General features: G+C 55.7%; 1 protein-coding gene across 2 annotated transcripts in view; it reads left to right on the top strand.

Annotated features, from left to right (window-relative positions):
- The window catches only part of COL4A2 (collagen type IV alpha 2 chain), a 177,951-nt gene that overhangs the window by 144,071 nt on the left and 7,820 nt on the right, over window positions 1-26,060 (top strand). For both annotated transcript variants that reach the window (XM_060129545.1, XM_060129546.1), the window contains exons 22-41: window positions 40-203; window positions 3,292-3,364; window positions 3,451-3,557; window positions 4,609-4,810; window positions 5,204-5,263; window positions 6,869-6,925; window positions 8,623-8,730; window positions 9,592-9,813; window positions 11,599-11,760; window positions 13,680-13,850; window positions 14,583-14,726; window positions 15,965-16,087; window positions 16,313-16,494; window positions 17,836-17,899; window positions 18,093-18,167; window positions 20,461-20,568; window positions 21,224-21,331; window positions 22,032-22,103; window positions 23,635-23,760; window positions 25,834-25,950. In XM_060129545.1, coding sequence (XP_059985528.1) covers window positions 40-203; window positions 3,292-3,364; window positions 3,451-3,557; window positions 4,609-4,810; window positions 5,204-5,263; window positions 6,869-6,925; window positions 8,623-8,730; window positions 9,592-9,813; window positions 11,599-11,760; window positions 13,680-13,850; window positions 14,583-14,726; window positions 15,965-16,087; window positions 16,313-16,494; window positions 17,836-17,899; window positions 18,093-18,167; window positions 20,461-20,568; window positions 21,224-21,331; window positions 22,032-22,103; window positions 23,635-23,760; window positions 25,834-25,950 — 2,445 coding nt within the window. The remainder of the gene's footprint in view (window positions 1-39; window positions 204-3,291; window positions 3,365-3,450; window positions 3,558-4,608; window positions 4,811-5,203; window positions 5,264-6,868; window positions 6,926-8,622; window positions 8,731-9,591; window positions 9,814-11,598; window positions 11,761-13,679; window positions 13,851-14,582; window positions 14,727-15,964; window positions 16,088-16,312; window positions 16,495-17,835; window positions 17,900-18,092; window positions 18,168-20,460; window positions 20,569-21,223; window positions 21,332-22,031; window positions 22,104-23,634; window positions 23,761-25,833; window positions 25,951-26,060) is intronic.

Here is a 26,060-nt window from a genome sequence, read left to right on the forward strand (position 1 = left end):
AGCAAATAACAAGTCCCTCTCTCTCCACCCACGTTGCAGGCGATGCCGGCGACTGTCAATGTGCAGAGGGTGACCAGTTCATTGGGGGTCTTCCGGGGCCACCAGGACCCAAGGGCTTTCCCGGCACCAATGGGGAACCAGGGAGGAAAGGCAGCCCGGGAGACCCCGGCCAGCACGGCATCCCCGGGTTCCCAGGATTCAAGGTGAGAGACCAGTTGTACCACGAAGCCGATAAGACGACCTTGACGCCCAGCCCCATTTCCCCATTCCCGGCTTTTATTTATTGAATTAATACAGCTTCAGACCAGCAACACTTACGCACCCAGTGTGACATTCAGAAAAGCCACGTATTCCAAGAGGAGCTTTAAAGCTTTTCCTGGTGGGAATGTGAAATGGGGCAGGGACTGTGGAAAAGTGGTGCTTCCTCAAAAAAGTCAAACACAGGGAATTCCCTGGCAGTCCGCCGGTTAGGACTCTGTGCTCTCACTGCCTAGGGCCCGGGTTCAATCCCTAGTTGAGGAACTAAAATCCCACAAGCCATACAGCGCAGCCAACAAAGTTTTAAAAAGTCAAACATAGAGGTGTCGTGTGACCCAGAAAGTCCCCTCCCAGTACAGACCCAAGAGCACTGAAAACACGTGTCCACACCAAAACTCGAGCATTAAGCTCACAGCAGCATTCACGACACCAGCCAGAAAGTAGAAGAAACCCAAATGCCCATAAATGGATCAATGAAACGTAGCATACCCACCCGATGGGACGTTATTCAGCCATCAAAGGGGATGAAGTGCTGACATGTGCTGCAGTGCGGTGCCCTCAGAAACGTTATGCTAAGTGAGACAATACACAAAGGAACAGACGCCATACGATGCTATTTGTATGAAGTGTCCAGAAGAGGCATCTTGAGACCAAGTAGCTTGGTGGTTGCCAAGGGCTGGGGTGGGGTGGGGGGGAATGCGAGTGACTGTTTCTTTCTGGGGTGATGAAGATGGTCTGGATTTAGGTAATAGTGATGGTTGCAAAACCTCATGAAAATACAAAAAAACAAACACTGAATTGTATGCTTTAAAATGGTTAATCTTACAGCGTGTGAATTATATCTCAAAAAAAGCAACCCTTCTAGCATTTTGGATGCAAAGCTACACACCATATACTGTGTATTCACCCCTTCAGATTTAGTATAGGACGATTTAGCGTTTTGTTTTGTTTGTTTTTGCGGTACGCGGGCCTCTCACTGCTGTGGCCTCTCCCGTTGCTGAGCACAGGCTCCGGACACGCAGGCTCAGCGGCCATGGCTCACGGGCCCAGCCGCTCCGCGGCACATGGGATCCCCCCAGACCGGGGCACGAACCCACGTCCCCCGCATCGGCAGGCAGACCTCCAACCAGTGCGCCACCAGGGAAGCCCCGATTTAGCATTTTAATAAAGGCTCCCTTAACTTGATAAAAAGTGAGACTTCCAAGTATATTGTGAATTTAGTTTGGATGAATGTATGACATTTTCTGGATTCCAGCTAAGTGGGCTTTACTTCACACCTGAGGAAAAGATCATCTTGAGTAGATCTTTCTTCGTGGCAGGTTTTAACTGACCAAGGCTCTCAAAGCAAATTTCAGATGAAAGCAAAGAAACTATATTTTTTATTTATTTTTACTTAAAAAGAGAGCTGCAAGAGATTTATAAAATGAAAAGTCTATCATTTTATATATTCAGCAATAGAGGAAAGTTTGCTCAGGACACTTGGCCAGGGACGGTTAGAACAATCTGGCTTCATGTCCAGATGCAGGGGAGTTGCAGCCACTCAGAGCTGTCGGTGCAGAGGCTCATGACTCATAACTGCTTCGTGTCGCGGGAGCTTTGCAGGTGAAAATGAGGTCCACAGCACCTCTCCATTCTCTGGGACTTCTCAGAAAAATAGTTTTATCCAACTGAACATAATAGATGCTACATTTCCTCCTACTTTAAAAATGACACCATCTCCAAATCATGGCTGAGCATGTAGAAGTTGCTCAGGTATTCAGAAAAAGTGTACGTAGTGAGAATCCAAACTGAATAATGGCAGAACTGGTAGGACCTTCAGTTATTTATAAAATGATGGAATATTTCTGAGAAGTCAAATGGATCCCATTTCGTGCACACGGAATCTCTAAAGTCTTCCAGGAGCATGTGCTCTCCCCAGCTGTATCGCATGCACACCCACAGCACTTGCGTTCAAACATCTCAGGTACCGTGTTTATCTTGCATTTAATTATATGTTTATGCATCTGCAGCAGGAATGCCTGAGACAGTTTTTGGTGGTTTAATACCTGTACTAACAGAACCTGGCAGAGTGCTTGAAGTATGGGGGTCGATTAGCATGCATCCCTCCATCGGCCCAGCACCTCCTGGTTGAGCACTGCCTGTGTGTGAGATGCTGTTCTAGTTACTGAGAGAATGTCACCCTTTTCTGCAAAGAACGAAATCAATAAATCAAGTATCTGTGGAATTTTTTAGGAGAAAAGAACTTATAATCACTTGAAACATTCCATTTAATTAAACCAACACTAAAAGTTCCCGTATTCTTGCGAATACCAGTAACCGAGAGTTGCCCCAAATTGGCATATCGCGCACATTAAAATGCCTCCTGAAACGTTCATCTGCTCGTTTCTGCTCATCGAAAGACCTAAACTAGATTTTACACCTTAAAACGTGAGTGTTCCTGCAATGACTTGTCTGCGAAGTATGATTTTTTTCCAACCTTGATTTCAGTTAGGAAGACAAGCTGTCGATTAGATACTCTTGCTGTTCTCAGTATGATCACAAATGTCCATCCTTCGTACTTGGAGGCACATTATTTGCCCGGATTCAACAAAACGGCAGTTAGGGTTAGCAGCCTTAGCTTCTCCAAAGCTAATGAGTTTACGAATCCCTGGGACTTTGTTGAACTGCACATTGCGGTTCGCTTGCCCCGGGTGGGCCTGAGCGTCTGCATTCCTGACAAGTCCCCAGGGAGGCTGGTGCTACCCATCTGGGGACCACACTTTGAGTAGCAAGGTTCTTGTTTTCACCGTCCAGCCATGTGTGGCTACTTCCCTTAAGTTTTAGCTATTTAAAATTAAACATTCAGTGTCTCAGTCCCGCTGGCCACATTCAAGTGCCCCATGGCCATCTGTGATTGGTGGCCAGGGACAGAGATGTGTGGCTCTGGGCTTGATGACAGGTAAGGGCCCTCAGGTTGTATAAACGAAAATCATTGTCTTCTCGGCTGCCCTTAACAGTGTGAAGGAGGAAGAAACCTTGTGTTTGTTTCTACAGGGAACCCCTGGTGGTGTTGGCCCTCCCGGGCCCAAAGGAATGAAGGGAGATTCTCGAACCATCACCACCAAAGGTCAGTCTTGTGGCCAGCAAATCTTAGACCATGCACCCTTCTGTGGCTGCCCTGGGTGAGCAACTCACGCGGCACTCCTCCCCCAGGTGAGCGGGGCCAGCCAGGTGTCCCAGGTGTGCCTGGACTGAAAGGGGACAGCGGCATCCCAGGCCGTGATGGGCTGGATGGATTCCCAGGCCTCCCAGGCTCTCCCGTGAGTACCGCTGGCGGGGCGGGGGGTGGCGGCTCTGCCCTCATCCCCATCAGTCACATGCTTAAACACGTGAGCATCAGAGGTGCTGACACAGCAGGAAATCCTCCCAGTGCAACCTGTTCTCTTTTCGTGAGCAGCAGTCATATTTTTTAGGAAACAGTGAGTGAGGCTGGAAGCCAAGCCCTGAGTGAGCATTTAAGAGAAAAAGAGGAAATAAATATTCCTCTTGCCATCACGTAGAACGAGAGCCCCCCAGGTCGAATATTCCTAGATGGAAGGTGGAACGCTTCTTCTAGGGTCACCTGTAAAATGCACAGCTGCATTTTTGCAGCAAACACACACCGGCATTGAAAGAGGCTGTGTGCGATAAGATGCAGAGCCCCCAGCCTCCTTTCTGCGGGGAAAGGTGGGGGTCAGACGGGGAAGGGCGGTTGGCCGTGGAGACTAGACCCCTTCTCCTCCCTCCCTGCCCTCACCCTGCTCTGAGGAGTTCCATGAATAGGACACGGCTGTGCCCGGTGCCTCCCAGCTTCCTGCTCTCCTGGTCCCATCGTCTCTCCTTATTTCTGATGCACTTTCTTGTCCAAACCAAAGACTTCCTTCCCTTCACCACTGCGTTGTCCCTTCTGACTGGGAGATGGGTCACAAACGCTGAATCCTAACAATGAAATAACGTGTTCCTGCCCCCATTTCGCCAAATCTGTGCCTAACCGTTCTCTTGAAGAATTCCCCCGGAGAATGAAGGTCCAAGCAGGGCGCTGGTAGCTTGGAAAGAGAAGAATACTCAGATTCCTATGCCTTCCAGAACTATCTTCGAGGGTGTTGTCCATGGTCAGATTCCTATGCCTTCCAGAACTATCTTCGAGGGTGTTATCCATGGTTGTTAGAAAGTCTGTCCTTTACTTCTGTGGCTTGGTGAGACCACGACTGTCAGTTCCTACTCATCTCTGTATCCAGAGCGCAGAATTCAGGGAACGGGGAAAAGTAGCTGGGAACATGGCTGTCTTTGAGGTTTACGTGTATTGTAAGAGATGAACCAAATTTCTCACAGGGTGATGGCATCAAAGGCCCCTCAGGGGACGCAGGCCACCCAGGACCCCCCGGTACTAAGGGCATTCCAGGAGAAAGGGGCCCCCCAGGATTGGGGCTGCCAGGCCCCAAAGGCGAGCGTGGCTTCCCCGGCGATGCTGGATTACCTGGACCTCCAGGCTTCCCCGGGCCTCCCGGCACCCCCGGCGCTCCAGGACAAATAGGTACGGTGGGCGGGGGGGGGGGGGGTGTCCAGGCTTGCGTCTTTCAAAGTCATGAGACACTGTGCTGCTACACCCGCTGTTCTTAGGCAGTGTGCGAATTCCCCGGGGGCGAGTCACGTGAGATGGTGTCACACCATCAGTTCTCATCACACACGAGCGACACCCGGCCACGGGGTTTTCTGAACCCACTGCAGCTTCCTCTCGCCAGCTGGAATGTGGGGCCTCTCCCTCTAGTGCTGGAGTTACAGAGGCTCAGCACAGAAGTCCAGAAATGGGCCTCTGATGCCCTGCCCGTCCCAGCCTTCCCACCACACACACACACGCACACACGGAAAAGCCAGGCACTTTCCGTTATTGCAAAATTGCCTCACTCTGTCACTGTCTCACCCCTAGATTGTGATACGGGCGTGAAAAGGCCCATCGGAGCAGACGGACAGGAGACCGTCCAGCCAGGTACCGTCATGACCGTCGGGCAGCTTTAGAATTCTTGAAAACTCTCAGTTTGTAGAATATATGCTAGAACTGGCGTGATCCCTGCCGTGGGCACAGAGCTGCCCTCAGAAATAGAAACCCTTGTGGACTTGGAGCTGCGCTCAGTCTGCCTCAGCTTAGAACCCAGGGAAGGGCAAGTGTGATGACCTCGTGTCACCAAGTTGTCCCTGCAGTACAAAGCATCTGTTTACAGTATTGGTAAGAACTCAACAGATAAGTCCTTTCACGCCTAAAATATATGTCTCTGTGTGTGTAAAGGGCAGCTGAATTATTAGCTCATTATGCAGGGTGAGGAGTGAGTCCAGATGGGAGAAGAATTTGGTCCAGTGATGAATGGATGCTAGAAGGAACAGGGCCGACGGATAAGGAGAGGATGCCCAGATGATGCGAGCTCAGGGGAGGGCAGAGGGGAGGGGACGGTCCAGAAGTTGACCCGGCTGCCATCGGACAGGCCAAGTCTCCGGCCAGGGGGGCCTAGAAACCGAGGTGGGAAGCCAGGCAGAGGGATGAGTCCAGGACACAAGGGGATGGGTGCCAGGCCTCGGGCAGGATTTGAAGAGCAGAGCAGAGAGGATGAGTTTTTTGGAGTCAAAGGTGCCGGCAGAACATCTGGACGGTGGCAGCTCACCAGTGGCAGTTGAGTCTGGAGTAAGGCGTTTGGGATAAAGGCCAGGGCTTGGAGAAGCAGCGTCAGGACCCGTGGGTCCCCCGCACGAGGTGTGGGGATAGATCAGGAGCTCAGGGTGAGGGTGCAGAGCAGGAACGGCAACCCCAGAGCTTCCAGAGAGCTGGCCAGTCTCGAAGGTGCGGGAAGGCCCCTGGGGGTGAGGCTCTGCCAGCTAGAGCCCAGGCCCCCTGAAGACGGCCGGGGTCCGTCCTTTTCATGGCCTCGGCTGTCCGCCTTTGCACCTCGGACCCCTCGTGTGGCAGAGGGGACCACAGCCCCTCTTTGGCCGCTAAGTCGAGCCAAGATAGGAGCCCTGCCGTATCACAGGCAGACACACAAAGGGCATCTCGGAGGACTGCTGTGCCTGCAAGCGTGCTCTGTCCGACAGAATACCCCGCGCGGCGTCACCAGCCAGAGGTGGCTGCCACCGGGTGTCGTTTTGCATGACTCACAGCAAAACGAGTTGCCTCTGCTAATTCTGAAAGTAATGGAAGTCCCAAAGGAGAAGTCACAGCATTGCTTTTGAAACTGAAAGCTTCCTCCCTCCCCGGTGGGAATTGCCTTGGGGTCGGTGGGGGGGGGGGGGGGGCGCGCGTTGAGGACACCTGTATGAACTCGGCTGTGTGAGGTATTGCCCTCCAAGAGGGTGGAGCCCTCACTGCCAGCACAGCACCTGTTTTCATCCGACTGGACTTATGTGCCTCCTATATTAATATTCTGATTTCATTATCAAATGAAATTACAGTTACATCAGCATCAAGATTAATGGAATCATTAAATTACTCTGATGGTAAAAAGGCAGCCGGTTTTCACGGCCGGTGCTCCCGACCTTAGCCACGCCCAGAGCTGTGACGACGGGTGTGGACCATGGCCACAGCTCCCCTGTCCTCTCTTCCCAGGTTGTGTTGGAGGGTCTAAGGGATCGCCGGGCCAGCCGGGCCCCCCCGGCCCCCCAGGTAATGGGAGAGCGCTTCCAGCCTTCCTCCGTGCGTCCGTGTCTTCCTTTCCCCTCTCCGGCTATCTTCCTCTGCCCCCGACCCCGCGTTTCCCTCCCCGCCCCCGCCTGGACATCACAGGATTCTTGGTACCGTACCGCACACTGGCAGCTTCTGTAAGAAGCCGACTTCCGCGCATCAGTGTAGGAAAGTGAGCGGTGATTGACACCTAGTGAACCCTAGGGTAAGAGAGAGGCTTCCTGCCACGTGGAAGTCAGCCTCAGCTGCGACACAGACAGGCACCCGAGCCTGGCAGAGATGGCAGCGCCCCAAGCCCAGAGAGGAGGCTCAGCTCTGTGCGTTCCTTGTATCCCCGTGTGTCCCAGGGTGTAGAAGAGGATCATGCGGGAGAGGAGTGTTTCTTTCGGGTTTTGACTGAGAGGAAGGCAGACCCACAGGGCTAGGAATGTGTCTGTAGGATCTGGGAGCTGGGCTTTGTCGCCACAGCCCATCACCCAGCTGAGGATCCATGTGGACTCAGGAGGGGTTCTGGGTCACAGAGCCCGGTCTGGGGCCGTCCAGGCTCCCCCTCCGTGGGGCGGCCTTTCAGAGATGCCAGACGGGCTGAGTGACCACAGCTGCCGACGCCCCGACGCCGTGTCAGTCAGCCTAGGATGGCGAGCTCTCAGGCTGCACCGCTGGGCAGAGCTCGGCCCGGGGGGTCTGCCTTCCGATTCACCCCTCCTCTGACTGGGACGGGGTGGAGAAGACGCCTCCACCCCCCACGGAGGGGTCACTCAGACGATCCGACGTGGACGCCAGAAGCCCGTGTGCGAGTCTAGGTCCACCGCTCATCAGCTGTGGGCTTTGGGCATCTCACCTGTTCCTTCTGGAACGTAGGCTCCTCGCCTGGATGAGAACAGTGCAGGTGTTCCAGACACTTCCTAGTTTGCAGATGGTGCCCTGAATACTGCACACGTAACCCTGGAGCTGGGGTCCTGTGTAAACTGTAAAGTACTGCAGTGCAAGGCAGCCCCCAAACTGGAAACGCGCGTTGGCTGACCGTAGGCACCCCGGATCTTGAGAGTGTCGTCCAGGTGCACAGGGGTGACAGGATTTGGGGACAGTGAGGCAAAATGCACAAGTGTCATCTGCGCCAAGAAGCAGAGTTAAGGGCCCTGTATTGTCTTCCGAGAGCCGAGCGCATTATCCACGTGGCATTTCGTGACCCTCCCTGCCCGAGCCCCGGAGGGGTCTGTCCATCGTGGATCCCAGCACAGGCACGAACGCTGCTGTCCCCGAAGTGGTGGCGACTCTTAGGGGGAGGGGCTCAGACTGCAGTGGGACAGTTTTCAGCAGGTGCTGGGGGAGCAGAGCCCGGAATGTACATGCACCGCGTGTGAGGGGAGAGGACTTTCGACGTGTTTTGACAACATGAAGTTAGTGAGATCATCAGGTTAATGAGATCACGAGGTCGTGATGAGAGCCGAGGTTCGTCGTTTCTGGCGTAGACTGACAGGTGCCCACGTAGACTGACACTCGGTTGCCAGCTGTCAGAGGTGCTGTTTCGGGGCTGACATCCCCCAGCCTCGTCACTTCCCCGTTTCCTAAGAGACCACGTTAAGTTGGGTGCCGGCCTTGACCCTCTCCTGTTCGTCTCCTGCTGGGGTCAGCCTATGCGGCTCTGACCTGTGTCGTGGTTTCTTTGGGTTGTTTAGGTGCCAAAGGCCTCAGAGGGCTTCCGGGATTATCGGGAACTGACGGAGCACAAGGGCTCAAGGGTCTCCCGGGAGATCCAGGTCCAGAGGGATTCCCAGGACCCCCAGGTGAGTCAGGGTGGGACTCGCGCTCGGCCACGTAGATTCAGGGAAGGACTGTGTGTACCATCAGGCTGCCCCGCCTCGATCATCTTTTAACATTTAGAAACTGTTTCGACAAATGCTTGATGCCGACTTTTGCTCTTGTCCTTGGGAAATTAAAAAATGTCGCCGTTTTCCTCACTGAAGTTGTGCTGGAATTTTGCAGAAGAAACTTACAGATCTTGCAGGAAAAAAGAGACAGGTGCACAGAGAGATTTCTCTCTAGCGGGTATGAAACCTTCTAAGGGCACACAAGGTCATCCTCTTCTGAGCCCTCGGCACCAGTTCCCGATCTGCGGATCGCTCACCAGATACGACGCAGAGAGCACCTGTGTTTGGCTGCTCACGGCGTTGCCTGCCCACTCTGCAGCTCGCAGCTTGTCCGAGTCAGCAGTTCGAACCATTTCCTCGACAGTTGCCACAGCAAAGCATCATGGAAGCCACTTAGTGGCTAAAAGAGCGTAAACATTTGAGCTGTACATGGAGGGAAATGAACATGTTTCTGGTAATGAATTGTGAGCAGAAGTTGGGAGTACCTGCGTGGGTGTCCGTGTGCCCCAGCCCACGACTCAGTGGCCCCAAACACAGGTGTCCCTTTGTGGTCACGGCTCAGACGGTGTGCGGGAGCATGGCTGTGTTACTTGGTGTGCAGAGGCCCAGGCACTGGGGAATCGTATCATCTAAACAAAACCGTAGACGGTTTCACTAAGTCCACACAAGTCAAACGTCCTCCTACAGGATCCCGGCCACGTGTTCTCTTTCTGGTGCCTCGCTTAGATGTCATGATGCAGACCTCTCGTTATAGGGACGCCCTGTGTTTCCTTTCAGGCTTTGTGGGGCCTCGAGGAGTCAAAGGTGCAGTAGGCCGCCCTGGCCTGGATGGACTCCCGGGTCCCTCCGGCCTGCCGGGGCCAGTCGGGCCTCCGGGAGACAGGGGCCTCCCTGGAGAAGTCTTGGGGGCCCAGCCCGGGCCCCGGGGAGACACCGGCCTGCCTGGACGCTCTGGGCTGAAGGGCCCCCCCGGAGAGAGAGGCCCTCCTGGATTCCGGGGTAAGTCACAGGGGCAGGGGGGCAGGGTCAGAAATCTCTGCTGGGGGTTGGGTGAGAAGCCCAGGGCTGCATGCAGGACGCTGTGAGTCCTGCCGCTTCTTCTCCCCCTTAGTTCCAACGTTTCTTTAGAAGGTTTCAGAACAGGGTCGTCATGCTGTGTACAGGCCATCTTAGCTCTTCTGCGAGTACAGATTAGCCGACGTGCTCTCTTCCCAAGTTGGGTGGGGCGCAGCTTGGGGTCCTCCCTGCTGCTTTCAGCAGAATGTGTGCGGTTCTGCAAAGAAGACAGGAGCTGGCCATGCCCGGTGAGGGGTTGGGAGGGAGACAGAGATGAACTGGAACGCAGCTCAATCTGTGGGTGTAAAACTGATGGGTTTAAAAAAATGTAACGTTCACAATGTCATCATGCATGTTTAGCAAAGCGGGAAGATGCCTCTTGTCTGGTGAGTGAACAAGGCATCCAAGGCTTTGCGTACCCAGTTCATGCAGAACGGGCCCTGAGAACCCAGAATGCCTGGCTTTAATGCGATTGTGTTGCTGGAATGGGTGGGGTGACCACCAGGCCATTTGGGGTCCCCGTCAGAGAAGCATCAGCTGTTATGTATTGACTGTGCTGTCATCAGCCCAGCGCCCAAGCCCAGGCAGACAGGGGCTCCCCGTGTGGTGCAAGAGGTGACACTCCCCAACACCAGCCGTCAAACCAGTAGGCGTCCTTCACGTGAGACACTGAGGGATGAGCCCGGTTCTCGACGGGCAGCTGGACGCCCCACCCTCAGGAGCACGTGCCCGCCAGTCTCTTCTGCGATCCGACTGTAGAAACTGCCCGAGCTCTTTTACAGAAGGCTGCTTGTGGTAGATGTTTGAAGTGTAGCTGTTTCCCACAGACTTCAAAGAGTCTGAGCATAACGGCAGCAGAGGAACTTCCGAGCCTGTGCGGCTTTCCCATGTTCAGCGCCACCTTGATGACCTGCCCTTTGGGAGAACATTGTGTCTGGCAAAAGCTCTGACTTCCAAAGCATCGGTTTTGGGAAACTGTATCCATGTCTGTTCGGCCGCCCCTGTCAGGAGCAGTGGGCAGACCTGGATGTTACTTACATAGCCATTTAACGTGCTTGTAAAGGGCATTTTATTTTTTTATATAAATTTTATTTATTCATTTATTTTTATTTTTGGCTGCATTGGGTCTTCATTGCTGCGCGCGGGCTTTCTCTAGTTGCGGCGAGCGGGGGCTACTCTTCGTTGCAGTGCGCGGGCTTCTCATTGCGGTGGCTTCTCTTGTTGTGGAGCATGGGCTCTAGGCATGTGGGCTTCAGGAGTTGTGGCTCGCAGGCTCAGTAGTTGTGGCGCACGGCCTGAGTTGCTCCACGGCATGTGGGATCTTCCCGGACCAGGGCTCGAACCCGTGTCCCCTGCATTGGCAGGCGGATCCTTAACCACTGCACCACCAGGGAAGCCCCAAGAGTATTTTAACATGTGGCGAAATGCTCGAAATATAATGTCAAGTGAAAAACCCTAGATTAAAACTGCACTTAAAACAAGGTGTCAGTCGTGCAAATATCTGCTTCTAGGTATAGTTACGGGAACAGAAAAGAGGCCAGCAGGACATATAACAAGATGTTAGTGACTGTCTCGGGGTGAGAGCATGAGTTACTTCGATCTTGTCATTTATACAGACTTCCTACCACCTGGAAAACCTGTTTTTATAGAACAGGTCTGAGGAGACAGCTGTTGTTTGCGATGAACTGCATGGGGTTGACCTCACGGCTCTTGTCTCCATTCCTGCAGGAAGCCAGGGGATGCCAGGAATGCCGGGCCCGAAGGGTCAGCAGGGCTTCCCAGGACCTTCGGGCCAGCCGGGACTGCCCGGGCCACCAGGACAGCATGGCTACCCTGGAGCTCCCGGCCGGGAAGGGCCCTTGGGGCCGCCGGGCACCCCAGGTTTTAGAGGTAAGGATCCACCCTCCCATCAAGGAGTCGGGGCCTCACTGACAACGGAACCAGCACTGACCCCCTGGGGAATTCTCAGCTGTGCTCCAAGGAACCCCCCTCTCAAGAGCTGCAGGGGTTCGGAAAGTACCGCACATGGCATGGCTTAGAAGACAGGAATTTATTCTCTCACGGTCTGGAGGCTGGAAGTCCAAGATCAGGGTGTCCATAGGGCTGGTTTCTCCTGAGGCCTCTCTCCTTGGTGTGTAGACGGCCGTCTTCTCCCTGTGTCCTCACAGGGTCACCCCTCTGTGCGTGTCTGCATCCTAGTCTCTCTTTTGATAAGGACAACTGTCACCCTGGGTTGGGACCCACTCCCATGACCTCATTTAACTAACTTCAATCACCTCTTTAAAGGCCCAGCTTTAGACACAGTCACGTTCCAAGGTACTGGGGTTAGGATGTCAACGTTTGCATTCTGCAGGGACACAGTTCAGCCCCAGACAGGTTCAGGACATGTATTTCATCAAACAGCCTGAGTAGTCTGCCCTTCCTTTGTACCTGTTGTGTATATTAGGGTTCTAGGTAAGATTTCATTAGGAAAACAGAATTCCCACTGCAAAAGTTCAAAATCTGCTCTGCTTTGAAGAGGCAACGTGATTTGTTTCCTGAATGTGAAAAATTTGGAGAAGAAAGGAAAAACCCTCCTTCAGGAAAACCATGGGGCGAGGTGGGCGGGAGCAGGAAAGCACAGACACGAAGCTGTAGACGTTTGCTCAGTGGAGCCCTTGCAGGGGGACCGAGCGCATCACAGAGCGGCTGGGAGGGGCCCAGACGTCCATGAGGCAACGTCCAGGGTGACCCTAGTCTGTCGTTTGCCATAATCAGGTGACGGCTCTGTCCAGGACCGTAGCCGGTCCACACAAGGCACTGCCGTGCCCCACACAGGTCAGACATAAGCCAGATGCGTCCCCCAGGAGTGGCCTCGACCGCGTCCAGAACCTGGGGGCTCCACTCAGGGGGAGTGACGCTGCCGCCCACTGGTTTCACCGTGACGGGCACCCTGGGCAGCGGGTTTGGGCCATCTGTACCAGTGTTCGCAAGGCCTTGCCTGTTCTCAGGCGTGGAGCACAGCATGGTGTGTACGGAATCCATGCCAGAGCCCTCCCTGATGGAGCCCACGGTTTGGGAGGGGATGGAATTACCCACGGGAAAGCTTGCGTTTGGCCGGGGCGAGCAGCAGGGTGACCAGACCGCGGGGCCCCGCGTTTGAGACCGCAGGGGAGCTGGTGGGCTAGAACAGCCTTGGGAGGAGGGGACGGGAGGGGCCGGGCGTGGAGGACGGGCCCTTCCTAGGAGGGACAGCCCCAGGAGACCGGCCGGGGGAGAGCGCATCATCTGAGGAGGGGGTGGGAGCCTAGACAGGGACATGGGGCCGGCGTCCAGAAGGCGTTGAATGCCAGCTAAGGGTGAGGGAGCCATTGGGGGGTTTTAACAGAGAGGCTGAGCTTTGTCGGGGAGGCTGGGGAAGGGCAGGCCGGCAGCTGCTGACACCCTAACGAGATGAGGACGGCAGGTGTCGCAGGACCTCCCCTAGAACCTAACCCCAGCGGTGTCAGGAGGGCCGCCAGCCACGAGTAACTCCAGCCGTTCCAGCTCCGTGGCTTTGCGCCCGAGCGGAGAAAGTCTCATGTGACTCGTGTCCCGCGGGCTGGCCGCCGGCTGCCGGAGAAGGACCTCTTTAGAAAGGCCAGCCTGCGGCGTGCTGCACGCTCGAGTCACACCTTCAGACTCCCCTCTGTGGTTACACTTTCCCATTGTCCTTCCAAGACGTTTTTCTTGCCAAAAGTTATTGTTATCGATGTCTCAAAAGTACCGTAGAGGTGTTTTCTCTGTGCGGTGTGTTCATCTTGTTTTATCTTCCTTCCCCTTCCTGACAGGTCTGCCTGGAGACAGAGGGGAGCCAGGTGACACAGGCGTCCCTGGCCCCGTGGGCATGAAGGGCGTCTCCGGGGATAGAGGTGACCCTGGCTGGCAGGGTGAGAGGGGTCATCCCGGAAGCCCTGGATTCGAAGGAGTGGCCGGGATGCCTGGTGCCCCGGGCCCCAAAGGTGACTGCAGAACACGACCAGGGGCCTAGCCTGTGGGGCGCGGGTGGGACAGCTCTGCGGGAGGGCGCAGCCTCGCAGCCCCAGGCTGCGTCGGGCCCTGGGGACCAGGTGAGGCTGCCCAGGCCGGCTGTGACCGCTGTGCCCCCAAATGCCAGTTTATTAACTTCCCACGAGAGGGGGACTGTCTGAAGAGCGGGACTTGCTCTCTGCCGGGGGGGCGGTCTGTGGACAGGCCCCCGGGAGCCGGGATTCAGATCCGGAGGCCGGTGGTGAACGGAAACCGAAGCAAAGGGAAATGCCTGGTCCCCAGCGTAGGGTTCCCTGCTCGCGGGGGAGCCTAGTCCCCCCGAGGTGGGGCTCTCTGGCCCTTGACTGCAGCTAGAGGCACCGTGCTGCCTTCTCCAGGGCCCTTTGCCAGGTTTCCACGCTGGGTGCAGTGTCAACATCACACCAAGTCCCAGGGCCCCTTTCCACCTGGTGGAAAGACCACGGACCCCGTGACTTCCAGTTTCCCCGTCTGTCCCCCTGTCTGCATTGGCCTTACGTCTTGTCCTCGGTGGCAGACGGGCTGACTCTGCCCCTCAGGCAGCAGACCAGTCCCTTAGCAAGTGCTGTCCCGAAAATCCTACTGACGTTAAGAATCTTAGCATCTCCTCACACACGTCGCAAGTGGGGCTGTCTCCGTGGCAATTAGCCACGCCTAACCCAGCGCTTTTCTCATTCCCTCTGCAGGAGTTAAGGGTTCTCCCGGGATGGACGGCTTCCAAGGCTTGCTCGGGCTCAAGGGGAGATCCGGGCTTCCGGGAAACAAAGGAGAGACTGGATTTTTTGGAGTCCCCGGGCTGAAGGGCCTGGCTGGCGAGCCCGGTGTGAAAGGTACGTCACCCCTCGGCCAGGTTGAGACTCACTTTCACGGCGTCCTGACACTGCCTAGAACAATGTTCCGGCAACCCAAACACTAGACACTATTAAAAGAGAAGCCAACTCAGGAACTGGAGGGCTTCCTCCTTGCTTCAATACGCTGGCCGTGTATAAGGAGGGAGTGACGCTAACCGAAGGGAACTTGAGAACGGAAATGACGCAGCATTAAGAACCAAAAACATCCTAAGAAACGTATCCCACCATGAGTATTCCGTGGGGCACACGAGGAAGTGAGGCCAGGGGAGAAGCGGAAGGTGAAGTCTGAAGGACAGAGCACCTTTGGCAACAGAGGGACACGGTAGTCCAGGTAGACGACTACACCCCGTGCAAAGAGATGGTGACCCCCAGAAGCGAGCCTGGTCCAAGCCCTGGCCTGGGTGGGCAACCCAAGACCCCAGGTGGGAGATTCAGGAAGGGTGTTCCCAACGACCCACATTTTTTCATGACATTTGTTCAGACACCCTTATTCTCAAAGTATCACCATGGTCTCTAAAACAACTGAATTAGTAATAATGAACGTTGATGGGGATGTAAAGACATGGGAACCCTCAGACCCTGCTGGAGGGAACGTCAAGTGGTACAGCCAGGGAGGAAAATGTTGGCGGTTTCTTAGAAAGAAAAGCACAGAATTACCCAGAAAATCCACTCCTGGGTGTGCGCCCAGGAGAACTGAAAACTGACATCCACACAGAAACTCATACACAGCTTTCGTAGCAGCATGGTTCATTATAGCCCCGAATAGAAACAACGCAGGTATCCATCACGGATAAACAAGATGGGGCATAGCCATGTAAAGGAGTACTAGGCAGCAATGAAAAAGAATTAGGCTCTGACACATGCTACGACACGGATGAAACTTGAAAACATTGTGCCGCATACTATCTGCTTCCGTGTGTATGAAATGTCCAGAACAGACCTGTCTGCAGAGACAGAAAGTGGGTTAGTGGTTCCTATTGCTGGGGAAGGGGGGACAGAGGGGGTGACCGCTGACGGGCACAGGTTCTTTGGGGTGATGAACATGTTCTGAAGTCAGTAGTGGTCCCTCCGGCCAAGGCATTCTGTGCCCCCCTCCCTCGAAGAGAGACGGGTGGAGGAAGGCGGGTGTTCCCATCACCTGGGCTCCCAGCTCGCAGCCTTGGGGGAGCTGTGCCACCCACAGGTCAAGGGAGTGACTGCATTCTGTTTCCTTCTAGGCAGCCGAGGGGACCCCGGCCCCCCCGGACCACCTCCCATCATCCTGCCAGGAATGAAAGACATCAAAGGAGAGAAAGGAGATGAAGGCCCCATGGGACTGAAAGGATACCTGGGCTTGAAAGGTGAGGCCCCGCCTGACCTCAGAGCCGGTGGCCTGGGGCCCCCTGCCTACCCCAGCCCCTCGCAGTGTGCGAGAGTAGCAGAGACGCCCCAGCGCCCAGGCCACCTCCTGTGCTGCAGCCCTCCTGACACCCTGACGTCCGCACCAGGGGCTGGCGGGTGGTTCTCGGGGGCCCGGGGGAGTGGAGCAGGGTCCCCCCAGAACTTCACACTCAGTCTCCCTGCAGGCCTTCCCGGAATGCCAGGGATCCCCGGGCTGTCGGGAGTCCCTGGGCTGCCGGGGAAACCAGGCTACGTCAAAGGAGTCAAAGGAGATACCGGATTCCCCGGCGTGCCCGGGTCACCAGGATTCCCCGGCGTGCCCGGCTCCCCCGGAATCTCAGGGTTTCCGGGCTTCACAGGCAGTAGGGTAAGTGGGCATCTTCTGTGAGTTCCTCTCCCCGTGGCCTGCTGGCCGAGCACTGCGGTCCACGGTCCCTGGGGGACAAGACTCAGTTCTGCCACTTAAGGGCTGAACGACCCTGGGCAAGTCACTGAACCTCTCTGTGCCTCAACGTCCTCGTCTCTCTAATGGGCAATAACAGTACCCACCTCACAGGCTGCCATGAGGCTTGAATGAGCTCTTGAGATGGTACCCAACATGTTTGCCCGGGTAAGCCTGGCAGAGGGTAGGGCATAGTCAGCCATGATTATTACTACCACTGTCACGACCATGGTCCGTGTCATTGATGTTATTTATTTCAATGAAACTGCCGTCATTACTGCTTTACAGTTTAATAAGAACAGGTGTGCGAACCAGCTTCCGCACTGAAAAACTGCAGGACTTTTTTACAAAATGATGACATCGCAAACCTTGAGAGTTGGTTTTAGCAGAACAGCTGGATACGCTGACCCTTCAAAATTGCAAACTTCACCAAGTCAGACAGAGAAAGAGAAATATCGTATGATATCCATTAATATATGGAATCTAAAAAGAAATGATGAACTTACTTACAAAACAGAAGCAGACTCACAGACTTAGAGAACGGACTTACGGTTCCCGGGGGGAAGGGTTGGGGGGAGGAATAGTCAGGGAGTTTGGGATTGACATGTCCACACTGCTATATTTAAAATGGATAACCAGCAAGGACCTACTGTATAGCACAGGGAACTCTGCTCAACGTTATGTGGCAGCCTGGATGGGAGGGGAGTTTGGGGGAGAAAGGATACATGTACACGTATGGCTGAGTCACTTCGCTGTGCACCTGAATCTGTCACAGCATCAGGGTTTTTTAATAAATTTATTTATTTGTTTGTTTATTTTTGGCTGCATTGGGTCTTCGTTGCTGCGCGCGGGCTTTCTCTAGTTGCGGTGAGCAGGGGCTACTCTTCATTGCGGTGCGCGGGCTTTTCATTGCGGTGGCTTCTCTTGTTGAGGAGCACGGGCTCTAGGCGCACGGGCTCAGTAGTTGTGGCACGTGGGCTCAGTAGTTGTAGCACGGGGGCTCAGTAGTTGTGGCTCACGGGCTCTAGAGCGCAGGCTCAGTAGTTGCGGCACACGGGCTTAGTTGCTCTGTGGCATGCGGGATCTTCCGAGACCAGGGATCGAACCCGTGTCCCCTGCATTCTTAACCACTGCGCCACCAGGGAAACCCCTGTCACAGCATTGTTCATTGGCTATACTCCAATATAAAACAAAAAGTTTTTTTAAAAAAATTACAAACTTCACGAACGGCCATGTGAGATGGTTTCATGTTTGGCTTTGCCCCAGGGCGACAAGGGAGCTCCGGGGAGAGTAGGCCTTCACGGCGAGATCGGCCCCATCGGTGACTTTGGTGAGTGTTGCTGGGACGGTGAAAACAGGGCATCCCCGATCCAGGGCATCCCGGGCAGTGTGGGGACATCAGGCCTGTGGGTGCTCTTAGTTACTTTGAAGCAAATTATTCTTATTAGGAAGGTAGTGTCATAGAAGTTGCTAAACTAACCACAGGAAGACCTGACTTCAGCCATCTTTTTTGCACCTAACAGGTGATATTGGAAACACTATAGACCTTCCAGGAAGTCCAGGCCTGAAGGGGGAAGGAGGCACCGCTGGAGCACCAGGTACCCGAGCGATTCTCCACCCCTTCATCTTCCGCAGCCTTGCCCCCTGGTCTGTCGTCACTCATGCTTGCCGACCGTAGCATTACTTAGTGAGCCCACGATCACGATGTAGGGATGGTTTGAGGCCCTTAAGCCCGACGTGTAAGGAAGACTGGAATTTGTAATTAAATTGAGCCTGAAGACGACGTCAGGAAACCTTTCTCTCCCTGAGAGGGAAGATGGAGAGAATCAACATTCAGTGGGTGGGAGGAGCTGCAGCCTCTAAAATGTACCACACGTGCCTGTTCTGTTGGGACACATCCTAGGGCGCGAAGCAAGTGACCAGAGCCCTTGCAAACTGTGAAAGGGGAGTGGAAGTCAGACCTCTCTACCGTGTAAGACAAGGGGCGGCCCCCCAGCCCTGTGTACGTCAGGGGGTGTCACGTGGCATGGCAGCTCACGCTCCTTCTCTGAGCATCACTGAAGTTCAAGGTCAAAATTCCTGCTTGTGTCATATCCCATGGGACTTGGAATAGATGCCTCCTTCCTGGGATTTTAGCTTGGGAGACCCCACAGGTCTGCCTAGGGATGGCTCGGGTTGGGGGAAAGAGTCTGTCCGTGTGTTCGGCCAACAAGGAGGGCGCTGAGCTTTACTGAGAGAACGCGCCAGAATGGAAAGGGGCATTCAGTCTAGCTTGGGAGTGGAGGGCCGTCACTTAGGGACAGGTAACCTCACCTATGAACTCCTCTGGGCTCCCTGTAGATCTACAGTTTGGTCTCCCGACGGCTTTATTCCCAGACACAAGGGTACCTTAAGCTGGCTGGATCTCCCATCCTAAACAATTACTTTGGCAGTTTGGTTTATAAAAGCAGAAATGCCACATCTTTGCCACATATGTCACTAACAATGGCCTCGTTTGTTCAATTGAAAATGTGTGTGAAGAGAAGCTGCCCCACCCCAGGAAATATGGCTGCTCCCCCTTGAACGTTTAGCTTTTAGTTAAACTGAAGCCCAGGAAGTGGAGCCTCCCACTGTGTCCATCCCCAGGGGACTGTATCCTAGGCGCAGAGGGGCGGTGTCAGTTGTCAGCATCCTCGGGGGTGTTCCGTTCGCCCGAAGACAAGTGCGGTGTAAGAAGTGGGCTCGGCCACAGCGCTTGCCCCTGCAGCGTGGCCTGCCAGTGGGAGGGCCCCGGGGACCGGGGGCTCTGGCCTGGTCCCTCCTCGGAGGATGAGAGACAGGCTGCACTGGACTCTGGGTCCAGGTGGAGGTGGTGGAGACCGTTTATGGAAGAAATAGGTAAATAGGGGTTTGGAGCAGATTTTAAAACACTAAAGTAATCCATAGAAAACAAGCAGAACGTCTTAGGTGGTTTTCTTCAAGACCGCGAGCACGTCGACAGTAGTTGTTCTGAGAAGAGCCTCAGAGATTTCAGGAGACACTGGCGAAAGTGACTGTGTAGAATCGGGGTGGTCTGAAGTTTCCAGAATCTTCCAGCGTCCCAGAAACACCAAAACCTGTGGCACAGAACAGTGTCACTGACGGGAAGGCCGCGCTTCTCTAAGTCCACCAATGAGCAGGGAAGCACCTGAGGGGCTCGTCTAAAAGGCAGATTCCGGGCCTGACCCAGACCTGAGGGGCTCAGACATCTCATGTTTTGACTAACCCCCCGGATTCCCCGGCACAGCACCCGTTAGAAACCACTCAGATAAGGGCTCAGGTGAGGGGTCTGTTGCCGCTTAACAAGGTGCCCAGAATGTGGCGGCTTAGAGCACCCACCGCTGCTGTTATCTGACAGTTCCTGAGGCCAGGAATCCGGAAACAGGGTGGTTCTCGTGAGATTCTGGTCATGAGGTCGGGCGGGCTGCCTCACCTGAAGGCTAGACTGGGCCGGACCATCCACATCCAAGGCGGCTCTCGGCGGGCGGCCTCAATTCCTCCCCGCGAGCTTGAGTGTCCTCACGCCGTGGCAGCTGGCTTCCTCCAGAGCGGGGACAGAGTGAAAGCAGGGATGGTCTGTAGGAGCTGGGCTCGAGGTGGCACAGTGGCACGTCCACGGTGTCCTGGCGTTCACGCGGTTCAGCCCTACTCGGTGTGGGTGGAGCTCACAAGGGTGCGAATGCCAGGACGCAGACCGCTGGGTGCCAGGCTCAGAGCAGGGAATTAGGTAGAAATTTAGTTGAGGAAGGCGCCGTCTAGATTTCCACCCCCACTCCCATTGGAAGCACCAGTGTGAAGGCAGCATCCTTTACCTGGTGCCCCCTTGAACCCGACGAGCCTTAAGCCCCAGTGACACGACGGCTGTGGTTACAGGTCTAAAGGGATTCTTCGGAGAGAAAGGATCAGAGGGTGATGTCGGCTTCCCTGGGATCACCGGCCTGGCAGGAGTCCAGGGCCCTCCTGGACTTAAAGGGCAAACAGGTAAAATCCCAGGCCACACCACCTTCCCCCAGCCTGCCCTCCCTGGGCCCGGCTGGACGGTGCGGTGGCCAGTGAGGCCGAGTGCGGCCGGTCCCAAAACAAGGGCGGCCAGTTCTGCCCGTCTGCTTTCCCCCCGCGGTCGCAGGCGAGGCAGCTCCCTCCCACCTGTCCCTCCCTAGGTCCAGCCCAGCCCAGCTGTAGCGGAGGCACGGGGCCGATGGCCGTGTCTGTGCGGCCACCACCTGTCTCTGTACATGTTTAGACAGTTCCTGTGACGGCTGCCTTTCGTGCATTTCAACTGCAGAATTCACGGGGGGATCCCGCGTTACACGAGTGAATTCGTTCTGTGCTTTTTTCTTGCTGCCGTTTTGCTCGCTGTTGCCCGGGATCTGTGAACACAGACGGGCTGATCCTCAAGGGGTCTCTGGTTCTCCCCAGGCTTCTATGTGCACGATGGAATGAGATTACGAATACACAAGCTGTTCTGTTTGGCCAGGCTGCGCTAACCCTGCTGAACTTGAATGCGGGGTCCAAGGCCACGTGGAAGGGAAGCTGGTTCTTTCCCGCAAAGTTCCTCCCCGAGGCAGGACCCGAGCTGGAGGCCACGAGGCCTCGGGGTTCCTGTGTCCCCCTGAAGGATGTGTCTGTCCCCCAGGCTTTCCAGGACTGACAGGGCTGCAGGGGCCTCAGGGAGAGCCGGGACGGGCGGGAGTGCCCGGCACCAAAGGAGACTACGGCTGGCCGGGGAGCCCAGGCCTACCAGGTAAGACCCCTCCCCTCTCTGCAGACACGAAGCAATGGCAACCTGCAAAGAGGCGTTTACTCCCCAGAACGATGAACAGAAACCTGCCGGGAGACCTCAGGGTGACTCTCAGTCAGCACCTGGGCGGTGCAGAGGCACAGATGCAAGGGTCCCCACTGAGCGAGGTCTGGTGCAGCCCTTGGGGGGCTTGGGGAGTTACTCGGCCCGGCCTTGACAGGCCTAGGTCAGGGGACAGGCCCTTGGACACTCTCCTGTCCAGAGTTCAGGGGGGCGAACCCCGACTCCACATTCACTGCCCGCATCACAGGAAGAGCTGTCGCCTGCTTCCCAAGTCCCGCTTTAGGCTGGTCCTCGGAAATCCAGAAGGGATGGAAATGATACCAGGCTGTTGGTTCCAAGCACCGTTTTTATACGTACGGTGACTCACGGATCAGGAAAAGAAACACACGGCACTGCCCAGTCCCCTTCTGGCGGTAACGAGTCTGTAAAAAGTTTCCATGAAACCAATTTTTAGGTTAATGGTTCTCCTGGGTGACACAGAAGTGACTGATGTACATGTCACAGTATTTGCTGTACTTCCGGTTTGCCCAGCTTTCGAACACACTGGATGGGCGACCGTATCACAGCAGAAAAAAGCATCTGGTTATGTTAAGGGTCTCCCTCTGCTCCGCCATGGAATAACCACGAGGGTCCTCCACAGGTCTGCCCGGCCTCCGCGGCATCGGCGGATTACACGGCTTGCCAGGCACCAAAGGCTTCCCAGGATCCCCAGGTACCAGATGGCAGTGGGGCAAAGGACCGGGTGGGCCGTCAGGGACTTGGACGGGGGTCGGGGAGCTCAGGGAGCAGGGCGGGCTCCGTCCCTGAGGCCACGGGGACTCAGTCCCGTCTGGCTCCTCCCCCAAAACGCTGCAGACCGGGGGCCCAACCAACAGGGAGTTAGTTACTCCTCCCGGGTCTGGAGGCGGGAAGCTTGGGGTGGGTGCCGTGTGGCAGAGTCCGGGTGAGGACCCTCTTCCCGGCTTCTCGCTGTGTCCGCACGCGGTGGAGAAGGAGAGCGAGCTCTCTGTTATCTCTTCTTATAAGGACGCCAATCCTATCAGGGGCCCTTTCACCCCAAACGCCTCCCAAAGGGCCCCCTCCAGACCCCATCACACGGCGGGTTAGGGCTTTGACAGATGGGTTTAGAAAAGACAGTTCCCTTCACAGCAGTGGCGTATGGGGGGTTTGGCGGGGCGGGGTGTTCCGTAAGGAGAAGAAAGTGAGACCTTTAAGAAATTGTGAGAAGCTGCTCTTGGAAGTTATCGTGACCCTTTTTTCCTGAAGGAGATAACAAAGCCCGTCCTTGCCAAAAGCCAGTGACAGAATGAGGTCTGCGTGATTAGCCCCTGCTGGGATCTCAATGCCATCTGCGTGTCCATCTATTCCTCAAGGGGGATGAGATCCCCTTTGTGCAGAAAGCTTCCTTTTTACCCTTGTCCCCCTCTGGGAAGATGCCATCACATGTGCAAAACTCTCAGTGTCTTCCCTGAAATTTCTTTATTTTAAATTTAGTTCCTTTCATCTTAAATCTTAATGCCCTGTCTTTGCATTTAATTTTTAAAATGTATTAACTGGACTAATAATATTTGCAGGGCATATTATTAATATATGTTTTTTAAGGACAATTGTTTTCAGATTATAAAAGTTCATGCTGAGTAGAGAAAAGCTTAAAAAAATACACTTAAGCAAAAGAAAAAAAAATACCCGTAGTTCTACCACTGCTTTTAGAATATTCTCTTTATAGATGTTTTACGTAATCAAACGTTCATCTGTCTACAGGTAAATTTGGATGTGTGGAATCATATGTAAATTCACACACTCATGCTTCAATTAACATTTCAATTCGAGTTTAGATGGTCAAGTTATGTCACTGACACCAACGACTTTGAGCCCCTGATGTGGGAACAGGGAAGGTTTTCAATAGCATTTCCCTTTTCAGCCTAACTCAGGCTTAGCACCAGGAGCCCGGGGCCCTCGGCAGGTCTCAGCTGCAGGACCATCTGCGTCCTGGAATCTGGGATTTTTCCGGGGGTCCTCGGTGGTCTCCCCTATAAAGCAAAGGGGTTCAGTTACGATCCCCAGGATTCCTTCCAAGTGGCAGGGTCTGGGGCACCAAGGCCACCTCGGAAGCTGACGTCTCCACAGCTGCCATTGGGTTCTCTGTTTCTGGGTCTGACTGAGAGCGTTACTATCCCTCCACTCATGAAAATGGACTCTGCCCGGTCAAAGACGCTGACATCTGCTTGTCAACCCGGCCACAGGTGCGGACATCCACGGGGACGCCGGCTTACCAGGTCCTGCCGGGGCCAGGGGTGACCCAGGAGAGGCCAACACCCTTCCAGGCCCCGCAGGACCCCCGGGACGGAAAGGGGAGCGTGGAGTCCCAGGTGAGGCCAACACCCCAGTATCACCATCTGCACCCCCAGAACCACAGTGTCCGTGAGTCTGAGAGATGAGAGGCCGGGGGCAGGGCAGGTGCCGGCTCCTCTAGGGAGAATTTCTTGTGGCAAACCTCCCACTAGCGTTCCATCGTTTATACGCCGTCATAATCGTACTCCGCTGGGGTTAGCTATTGACCACACTCCCTTGTAGGACAGATAAGATCACACTCCATCCCCTCGGTGCCCCCACCCGGCACAGGGCCCTGGCTGTGGCACGCGCACGGGAGCGTTGGGTAGATGAGTGGATGAACGCACCACAGCCCCTGAGCCGTGCCCGCGCGCCAGGCCTGGGCCGCGCTGGGAGCAGCCAGGTGGTCTCAGCCGCTAAGCACGAGCCCCAGCCCCACCCCCTGCCCATCCACCAGCAAACCAGGCTCGACCAAAACTGAGAGGGAAGCGCCCCAGCAGGTGCTTTCGGCCCAGCACCTGTCTCCTGACGGCCGGGGCCCGCACCCACCCCCAGCTCAGCCCAGCATGCTGTCCACGGGCGCCGTCTGGGCAGCCGGCAGGGGTGCTGGACCAGACGGGCCCGTCACCCCTGGGCTTCCGAGACCAGGGCCTGAGCGCCCGTGCTCTGGGCAGAATTACCCCCGAAGCTAGACCCATCGACACCCAAAGGAGAAGCCAGGCCCTGAGGAGGCCGGAGACCCTGATCTCCTATGGGGGGCGGGTATCTCAAGGCCCACGGACCGCATCATCTGATTCTCCAGGGTCTGTCACCTTCCTCTCCCCTTTCATTAAGTGCAAAGTCCAGAATTCCCTGATATCCCAGCCCCACAGCACTGATCTGAAGGCAGGAGGAGGAAGGCCGGCCAGCTGGGGCCTTTGTGAGTCCTGGGGGGCGGCGTGCGGTTCACACAGCCCACCCAGGGCTGAGGACCCAGGCTTAGGCCACCAGCACAGCCCAGCCAGGGCCGAGGACCCAGGCTCAGGCCACCCGCACAGCCCACCCAGGGCTGAGGACCCAGCACAGCCCAGCCAGGGCTGAGGACCCAGGCTCAGGCCAGCAGCACAGCCCACCCAGGGCTGAGGATCCAGGCTCAGGCCACCTGCACAGCCCACCCAGGGCCGAGGACCCAGCACAGCCCACCCAGGGCTGAGGACCCAGCACAGCCCACCCAGGGGTGAGGATCCAGGCTCAGGCCACCTGCACAGCCCAGCCAGGGGTGAGGATCCAGGCTCAGGCCACCTGCACAGCCCACCCAGGGCCGAGGACCCAGCCTCAGGCCACCCGCACAGGACCTCCAGCACTGTAGCTGAGGCCTGAGGCAAGCGCGTATAACACAGTTTTCTTTGTGAAGCACATCCCAGCCTTCCTGAAACTGGACAGCACTTCAGCGTGACACTTGGGGGCCACTCTAAACAGTGAAATCACCCACAAAAAGCACAGAAGTGCAGAAAACGTGGCACGAAATAGACAGTAGGAGGATCCTTGCTGACACTCTGAGCTGGGACTCACTCTCTCCCTCCCGCGTGTCCAAGAGCGCTGCGGGTATTGACTGGGGGTCACCAGTAAATCTCAGTTGGGGAAGCAGGATGGCAAGTACAGAATCTGTGGGCAGTGAGGACGGACTCTGCCCGGGACGCTGGACATCGTCGGGATCCAGGATCCTGAACGACGGCACGGGGAGGCCTGAAATACCAGCGCCGGGCACCCTGAGCCTTCCCACGACGGGTGCTCTCTGGGCCAAAAGGGCTGCCCTGTCAGTGACGCCCTCCCCTCAGGGTAGGGCCAGGTAGCCCCATCAACTGTCCCTTGAGCAGGTAGCATGCCGGTGAGGACAATATCCCAGCAGAGGCAGGTCCACGGGACCCTCTAGGCAGCAAGAGGGGGCTGGTGGGAGTGGGGACAGGCAGTGCGGCCCCTCTCTCCCCAGACCCGCCCTGAGAGCCTGCGCTGGGCGCCTTCCATCACTGCTTCTCCTTGTTGGCCCTGCTCCTGGACAGGTGAGGGCACAGGGAGGAAACAAGGTGAAAGGCTGGGTGCTGGTACTAACCAACTTCTATTTCCCTCCTAAGGGGAACGAGGCCCGGTTGGGAGCCCAGGACTTCAGGGGTCTCCAGGCATCACCCCCCCTTCCAACATCTCTGGGTTACCAGGTGACGTAGGCGCGCCTGGGATTTTTGGCCTGGAAGGTAAGCAGGGCTCACACTGGGATACATTGGAATCTCTGGGGACAGGAGCTGGCCACGACCTGATTGCTTGAGGGATAGAACGCTTTCGTTGGCCCCTTGAGGGCATGACG

Source organism: Lagenorhynchus albirostris, chromosome 18 (genome assembly GCF_949774975.1).
Source record: "Lagenorhynchus albirostris chromosome 18, mLagAlb1.1, whole genome shotgun sequence".
NCBI lineage: Eukaryota > Metazoa > Chordata > Mammalia > Artiodactyla > Delphinidae > Lagenorhynchus > Lagenorhynchus albirostris.